The sequence below is a fragment of the Trachemys scripta genome, chromosome 12 (genome assembly GCF_013100865.1).
Source record: "Trachemys scripta elegans isolate TJP31775 chromosome 12, CAS_Tse_1.0, whole genome shotgun sequence".
Lineage (NCBI taxonomy): Eukaryota > Metazoa > Chordata > Testudines > Emydidae > Trachemys > Trachemys scripta.
This window is the reverse complement of record NC_048309.1, coordinates 8,236,819-8,245,658: the sequence shown is the minus strand read 5'-3', so window position 1 is coordinate 8,245,658 and position 8,840 is coordinate 8,236,819. Positions and strand designations below refer to the sequence as shown.

The 8,840-nt window shown below is 40.7% G+C and overlaps 1 protein-coding gene across 1 annotated transcript; it reads right to left on the bottom strand.

Annotated features, from left to right (window-relative positions):
* Positions 1-441: 441 nt before the first annotated feature.
* Positions 442-8,744, bottom strand: PSMA7 (proteasome 20S subunit alpha 7). Its single transcript, XM_034787725.1, has 7 exons — positions 8,560-8,744; positions 5,909-6,035; positions 4,503-4,627; positions 2,991-3,113; positions 1,636-1,755; positions 997-1,059; positions 442-667 (listed from the first exon to the last, which is right to left on the bottom strand). The coding sequence occupies exons 1-7, from the start codon at positions 8,653-8,655 to the stop codon at positions 575-577; spliced, it is 747 nt and encodes a 248-aa protein (XP_034643616.1). The 5' UTR covers positions 8,656-8,744; the 3' UTR covers positions 442-574.
* Positions 8,745-8,840: the final 96 nt, after the last annotated feature.

The following is an 8,840-nucleotide window of genomic DNA, read 5'->3' as shown; positions in this document are numbered from 1 at the left end:
TCCACCACATACGATAACTCTAGCATGTTACAGTGCCTGCTCTGCTGATACCACAGCTACATCGATTCAGCCTAGCCCATTTGTTTTTTATTATAGAAATAACTTTGTCAAATGACTTCTAATTTAGATTACCACGTATGAGGAACTTTTGTAAAATTAAGAGTAGTGCCAACTGAGAAAAAGAATCACTGAGTTGGGACCTGTCTGTTATGGCTTTATAATTATGCTATGAGATAACAATCTAGGATTATAAGCAAGCCAGTCTGCAGGAGTGATGGTGGAAAATAGTTATTGAAGAAGATGATCAGTGGCAAGGTTCAGGAGATAGGTATGAAGATACCTTTTTTGTGTCCTTTAATAGATTACTATCTCTCTTGTAACTACCTGCATGAGCCTAGCTTAAAATCCAAGGAACAAGTAGATTTATTTAAAATAAAAAGCTTAAAAAAAATCAGTAGGTTTATTGTAGGTCTCAGAGGGGCACAGTATGAATAAATGAATTGCCTACATCTCTATACAGAATAACCCATGATTTGAATTAAAAACAAGCAGCTATGCAATTGGATTTCATTCATCATGATGTTTTCTTCTGTTTTTTCTTTTCATTCTCTTCCTTTTCTTTTTCAATTTCAGCAACATACTTCTCAATTTCTTCAGGACTTAAAATCTTAAAAAAAACACAAAACATAGGTGACTCTTAAGATACCAACAGACTTTATTGGAATGTGAAAGATCTACTTCTGATAAGAAAATTAAGTCAATACTGTAATATTGTGCAGGGATGAGTGTCTGTCTGTAAGCAAAGAAATACTCTGAACAGGCTGAACTGTTTTGGAAGCTTCTTTTGCCTTCGTATTAGTTAGAAATACAATTCTGCATCTGCCCTGAACGTAGAGCTGCTGTAGAAGTCAATGGGAATTCTACAGGGAGAGCAGTACAGAAACAAGCATCAGGAGTAGTGGAGGTGAACAATATTATTAAAACGACAACAGTTACCTTGAGTGGCTGATCTCTTCTCATAACGGCCAGCTCAATGTTTTTCCCACCTGATTGCACAACCTGAAGTAGTCAAAAAGTTGAAAGGTTTAGAATGAGAAATTCTATTCCATATATCAATTCTGATTAAGTCTCCCTAAGAGAGTCACTGATGGGAACTTTAAATTTCTTTCCATTAGCTCAGAGCTGTATATTTCATTACAAATACTAGCACTGCAAAATAATAAGCCTCTTCAGTCTAATGAACTCTACTCCAACTCAGTGCATAAATTATGTACACTTGAACCAATTAAAAGTCCAAGGCACTATGAACTGTAGGGTTATTCATTTAGCTCAAGTTCTAAGTGCATATTAAGTATATTCAGAATGAATTTGTGTGCCAATATCCAAAGCTTAAGTCTGATTTTTTTAAAAATTATTCTTCACAAGAAAACGTATAGATTATTACATACAGTCCTGGTAAAAATCGGTTGTTTAATAAGTGTTTTGTAGCTCAATCCTACAGGCAGTATCTAGTGTCCTCAGACTATAATGGAAAATACCATTTTTGATAAATTCTAGAAGTCATGGGTGACTTATGGTGATCAAGTACACACATATACAGAGGAAACTGTCAGCAGGTTGTTGAATCAGACTCACTTCAAGAAGAGCCTTGATGACAAGTTTAATGGTCAGATCATCTGTTTCAATGGCTTCATCAGTATAGTTTTTCTCCAGGAATTCACGCACAGACTTGGCTCCTCTCCCAATGGCATTAGCCTAGAATAATTGCAGAAAATGGTAGATACAAGTTTGGGGGGAGATTTAATACTTTTTAAAGTACACTTCATCGAGAAAATACTAACAGAAAATGATGCAAATACCCAACAGACCACATACCCTGTTGTGCATATAATGATCCCAAGACTGGATTAATAACCATTCAGAAGATCATTGCCACTCACCCATGATAAAAAACAAGTGAAGCCAAGATCACTATTAAAAAAAAAAAAGTGTTGGAAGATACTTAACACACACATGCTTGTGTGGTGTTGTTTTTCAGGAGGATGGGGTAAGATTTCCAAAGTAAAGTTCTATCCTCTGTGCTGCTAGCCCTACTAAACTTTGGTCACTACTTCCAAATCTCAACTTTAACCGGGGGGGGGGGGGGGGGAAAAGGAGAAAGGGATGATATTAAAATCAAGTGGTTTTTACATATTAAAAAAGTGGGCATAAACATGCATAGTATGTAGTTGGTACTAAATTTTGTTGTTTTACCGAAGTGTGATTTTTTTTGCTGACATTTTCAGGCAGAAGATAAAATCTTACAATTCACATAGTATCATATAGGTGTCTTTCATCTCTTAGATATGGGGTATTCAAACTTTTCTGCCCCTTGACCACATTTGAACAGACATTGTTTTTGTCTAATGGACATATTCTCTCCCATTCACAGTTGTGCAGACCACCTCCATCCTATTTGTAGTCACCTAACAACCCCAGTAATATATTTGTTGCTGTCTTAGAACATTTTTGCAGCTGGCAAGCTAGCACCATGTCAACAGACAGCTCTCCACTGGCTCTCAGACCATATAGTATAAGACAGGGGGATAGCAACCTTTCAGAAGTGGTGTGCCGAGTCTTCATGTACTCACTCTAATTTAAGGTTTCGCATGCCAGTAATACATTTTAACCTTTTTAGAAGGTCTCTTTCTACAAGTCTAATATATAACTAAACTATTGTTGTATGGAAAGTAAGTAAGGTTTTTAAAATGTTTAAAAATCTTCATTTAAAATTAAATAAAAAAAGGGGGCCCCCCCCCCCCCCCCCCCAGACCAGTGGCCAGGAACTGGGCACTGAGTGCCACTGAAAATCAGCTCGTGTGCCGCCTTTGGCATGAGTGCCATAGGTTGCCTACACCTGGTATAAGAAGTACCAAGTCCATCTCCCAACAAGATATGATCTCCCCAGAGACATTTCATTTAATCTCCGCCAGTAGAAAGAGTCAACTCACCTTCCAAGCATGGTAAGTGCCAGAAGGATCAGTCTGATAGAGCCTGGGAGTTCCATCGAAGTCAAATCCCACAATAAGGGCAGAGATCCCAAAAGGTCTGCGGCCATTACTTTGAGTATATCGCTGATGAGAATCAAGACAGAGCTTATTTCAGAAACTTCTCTACAAAGCATATGGATTTCTAAAGTAGTAGTTTATCGTATTTCCTATAATTTATTACTGGGACCTTTTCTTCCCTTGTTGTGGTTTCAAGATATTTCTTCTTGTACTGCAGGTCACCCATAAACTAAAGCATGTCAGAGGATGGTTCCAAAACAATAGCCTCTTAGACACTTCTGAATTAACTACTACCACATTTAAAAAAAAAAGTGAAATATTATTGTTCTTGTTTCATGTTAAGACATTCCGAGGTATCCAGGAATGTAACTTGTGTCAATTGATTAGCAGATGTGATGGTCACAGAGAGAATGCAAAAAAGCAGCTTTACCAATCTGTATTGACATGAAAGCTTAGAAAAGTTTTAAAAAAGCCCAAAAGACATGGAAGTGAAGCTGAAATGTGATCATTCTTACACAACAGTAACTTTTGTAATAAGTCCAATAGCTGCCAAGATCCCAAGTCTCTAGAATTTAAATACTTTGTGATGAGAAGCAGGCTACTCCACAACGGGTGTTGCTTCACTATGTTAAAGAGCGCCCACATTCCATTTCTGTCAGTATAAAGGCCCAATCCTGCATTTCTTGCCCAATTATTTTTGCAGGAGTTTGGGCCACAGGAAATGCAGAATCAGATTCGTTGCTTGTAAAACAAGTTTTTAAAATATTTGGGTATCTGTCAGAATGAAAAATAATTACATGTAAGATTATTCCCTTGCAGTAAAATAAAAGTCTGAAATAAACTTTCATGGAAAGAATGTAAACATGTTTCGCCTTTCCAATACATAACAGAGCTCACACTAAAGATGGACCATACACAAACTGGACTCTTACTAAATAGTGGAGATCACTGAGATTAATGCATTAGGAAGGAATTAAATAAAAATGCATCATGGAATATACTATTTGTCCATTTTGATACTGTATTTAATACACTAGAACTTATTAATTTAAAATTAAATGTATTTTATAAAAATGTCTCAATAGGTCTCACTACAGTTTTCTGCTAGTAAATCTTGGTAAGCTGGAGAAACCAATCTGTTTGTGTGAATTAAAGATTGCAGATCAGCACGTTTCTACTGTTAATACATAAGTAGTGCAATAATGCTGTCCCAATGAGCACTAGTTAAGGTTCTGGATTTGCCCATCTTTGGGAGAAACCAATAACATATCCTGTTTCTCCCCTTTGACTGAAGCTACAGTAGTAATATCCAACTAAGAGATTCTGCTGTTATCCTGGCTTTTCACTAGTGTAACAGCAGAATTTGGACCAATTTTATTTACCCACTGATTCTCTGGCACCATACCATATTTTTACAATGAATGGAGAAACACAGTACAGAGTTGTCTAATGTACCTGTTTCAGGCTTGCGATGTAACGTGTGATGTATTCCACGGTGACAGGATCCTCCACAGTAAGTCTATGGCTTTGACACTCCACACGAGCCCTATTTATCACTATTCTGGCATCAGCTGTGAGCCCTGCAATGATGATATAATTCACCATGTGCTCAAATGTGTACTTGGCACCAGACAGATAAATAAGATACAGTCCCTGCCCAAAAGGGGCTCACAATCTAAATTCAGACAAGAGGGATGACTAACAAAAAGGGGACATAGGTCACAATGACAAGATCATGTAGTTACTTCAGCTAGTCATGAAGGTACAGTAATTTTTTATAAGTAGCTAAGATGTTAAACCAAATTTTAATTTTAGTTTTTCTTTCATGCTTGTGAATTAGAGACAAATGCTTGAACAAGTGTCCAGAACATTTGTTAGCAGACTGTCAGTAGGCCAACAAGAAACAGTTTAGCAAAATCTGTCCTCAAAAAGATTTCTGCTATATTGCTTATATACTGTACTGCCTCATAATGAGCACAGGTGACAGATCCAAATTAATCTTGTCCAGTCCTCCTGGTTAGAGGTAAGTTTGATGCTGCTGTTGCCATAATAGGTATATAGGATTAAGAACTGTAAAAGTTAGTTTGCAAGAATGACAGATGTGTCTAAATCTAAAGAGGAATACCTGGGCCTACTCATCTGGATATCTGTACTAAGAGTAATAATTTACAGCTCTTTAGTATTTTAAGACAGTTGTGCTACTAACAACTTACATTGACAGTGAAAGAATTTTGACTTATGCTGCTTATTTTTCATTACTCTCAGCTTAGACAATGAAAGTCAATTAAGTCACTTTAAAGTTCTTAGTGCTGCAAGGTTAGAGCAGTAATTCATTTAAAATTAGTCTTTTTCTTCTGATCTTTGATTTTTATAATAGCTTGTAAAATTTAACCTTGGGGTCAGATTCAAATGGGGAGAGTTCCTTTAATTTAGCCTGTTCATATACATTATGTCCATTTTATGAATGATCAAATAATTTGATCTGTATCTGTTTGTTCACCTCCCCTCAGCCACAATGCACACCTCTGCCAAAGCTGGAATTAAAATACAGGAATTCCCAGTTTTCAGCCTCATGTTTAATCCATTGCATCACACAAGCTCTGAATAGAAGGACATTTTCCTCATTAAATTGCTGGTTCTATAGAATTACTCTTTAGGCATTCTTATTCAAAGGAAATAAGTAAACACCTAAATATAATCCCTCCTCTTCTCCCTTCCACCAATTGTCCAAAGGAATTTGATTTTCACTGTTCATAAACCCTACGCAATATAGCAATGCTCCAATAACTACCTTTTAATTCCAATGCCTGTTCCCAGCTTAAGATGAGAATTTAATAGTTCAAGTGTCAGACACTGCATACCTGCAAAAGCCATGCAGACATTGTCATCAAGGGCGCAGATCTTCCTCACAGTTCTTTCATCCTGAAGTTTTGCCATAGATTTCTTTTCCACACCAAGAACAACAATCTCTTTTCCTCGTACTCCAACCTTCAATGCATTCAAAACCAATGACAGTTAAGATACACCCAACAGACCTGTAATAGGTATAGACTTTTCTTGAAACAAATACAAAAGTATTAATTCCACCTGAAGCTTCAAATGCTTTGCTTCATGTTGTAGTCTGCAACAAATTGGAAATTAAGGGATGTAAGACAGCAGAAATTGGCCCATGTACCAGCAAGTGTAAGGCTTTACCATGAATGTGCCACAGAATAATTCTCTGAGCATGTAATTGTACTTTATACCTAATGTAGTTGCATCTTTATACTTCATTCCAAGCTGAATTAAGAACACTGTTGCTGCTGTATTTGAGTACTTATTATGGTAGTAAGTCAGAGCCAAATACAAGCTATTGCTCCTCAGGTCCAAAATTATACATATTACAGATTATTGCCTAATGAGAGCTACAGCCAAGATTACATTGGACACTTCCACATTCTCCTTACTTTCTGAAATTCTCCTTTAGGTTTGAAGTTTGTTATGCTCATCCCAACTGCAAATATTTTGGAAAGCGATCAAAATTTTCCAGCTGTTTTGTTACTGGGGAGTTAAAGAGATGCAGTTTTTCAGCATTGTCTTTCTGCCCTGAACTTTATAAAGTGGCAACAGTTTGCACCCATTGTGCACTGGTATAAACAGCTATACAAGGTTCAGTGCTCTGGTGAATCAGGCCTTTAATTTTTTTTCTATTGCTGTCACCATGAACAATTTTACCCCTCCCCCCGATGTAATGCTGCCCAGTTAGTTCAATCTTGTAGAAAATTGTGTGTAGCCAAAAGGGCATGCAGCAACTGTCAGAACTCATTCCTCCACACCTCATTTGCCTCAATGACTTGTAATGACCTGCTGGTTTAGGGCTTAAGTTTGTAGTAGTATCACTGCCAGATACAACTATTCAATAAAATATAAGCTCCCCAATGTGTTTAAAATAAGTGTGTCATCAAATAATTTTTTGATGGCAGGTTATGTACTTTACCAAAAAAAGCCCTTATATATAATGCACCTGTAAAGTGCCAAACACACCTATATCACTGTATAGGTTAGTATTAAACACACTGGCAAAATCAAACTCATTGGGGATTCATTTTTAAAAGCAGTTTTAGAAAAATGTCTGTTCCATAATTTCCAGTTTGCAAACAGACACCACCATCAATTTGCATTTACACAGCACTTCATGTTTTCAAGCAGCACATACGTTTAATCATTGTGAAGTAGGCATTACCCCCATATTGCAAGTGAGGAAATGGAGTCAGGGATGTTAAGTTGTGTGCCCAAGGCCCCATGGCAAGTGAGCAGCATGGAAAGAAGAATTCATGAGACCATGCTCTGAAGCGTCCCTAGCCTCTGTTTACCAGAAGCTGGGAATGGGTGACAAGGGATGGATCACTCAAGGATTACCTGTTCTGTTCATTCCCTCTGAAGCACCTGGCATTGGCCACTGTCCGAAGATAGGATACTGGGCTAGATGGAGCTTTAGTCTGAGCCAGTATGGCCATTCTTATGTTCTAGAAGATCTTAGTTCCCAACTCCCAAGAGCAATCTTCTAGTAACTTGCCACATACAATGGGCTCCTGCAGACTTTATGCTGGCAAACTCCCATTAGATGTCAGTAGTTTTATTATTATTGGAGCAAGATTGGACCCTATGCTCTGGAGTGGAGATATTTAACTGATTGGATAGTATATCATTTCAATTACATTCAGTTATCTTCCGAGGATGAGGAATTTTGTTTCTATTATATTTAGAACTCCAGCATTTTTTTTTAAAGCTCCCTCCTTCAGACAGCCACAGCCAAAGAGGCTCTGCCTAGTGGGCTTGAGTACACAGAGCAGCCCACACTACTCACGCCATGGCAGGGTCAGGAACCCCAGTGATGCCAGCTCAGTCCAACTTTCTCTAGTGGGAGATGGGGAGCAGCAGAGTCTCAAAGGCCAAATGGCAGCAGGGCCAGTGTCCCGGGCAAAGTGTCTTGGTGCTGGGTCTTCCCAAGACACTGAGCCTGTCCTGTCATACACAACCCCAGGTGCTCCCACCACATGCAACCACTGCTGGGCATTTACTCCCCACTACTGCCCCACACCCCCAGGCATCCATTCCCCACACTCCTGAGCTCCCTCAGACACCCCCAACCCCTCCCTCAGATTCCCTCAGCCCCCCCACTACTACCCCCCAGTGCCTGCCCCCTCCCTCAAGCCCCCCCTACTACTGCCCCCAGTGCCTGCCCCCCTCCCTCAGCCCTCCCACTACTGCCCTAGCCCCTTCCCCCCCACATCTCTCCCAACCCCCCTCCCTCAGCCCCCCCGTCTCTCCACACTACTGCCTCCGGCCCCTTCCCCCTTCGGGCCGCTACTACTGCTCCCGGCCTCTTCTCCCCACCCCTCCCTCAGGCACCCCCATCTCTCCACACACACACCCCCCGCTCGAGCCCTGCCCGCGGGAGCCCCCTCCACGCTCGCCCTGGGAGCGGCGGCCATTCCCCGAGGCGAAGCGGCGCGGCCCGGCCCTCACTCACCGCGGTGGAGCCCTTCTTCACCGCCTCCTGCGCGTACTCCACCTGGAAGAGGTGGCCGTCCGGCGAGAAGACGGTGATGGCCCGATCGTAGCTCATGACTCCGGCCCGCTGCTCTCCCGGGCCCCGCCGAGCTGCACAGACCGGAACCAGCAACCTCCCTCCCTCAAAACAGCACACTCATCCCCCCGCCCTGCGCGCGCCGCTTCCGGGGCCGCGCCACTCACGCGGCACGCCGGCGGCGGCCCTTACGCCAAATGCGTAGGCGGCTCTTCAGCCTGACG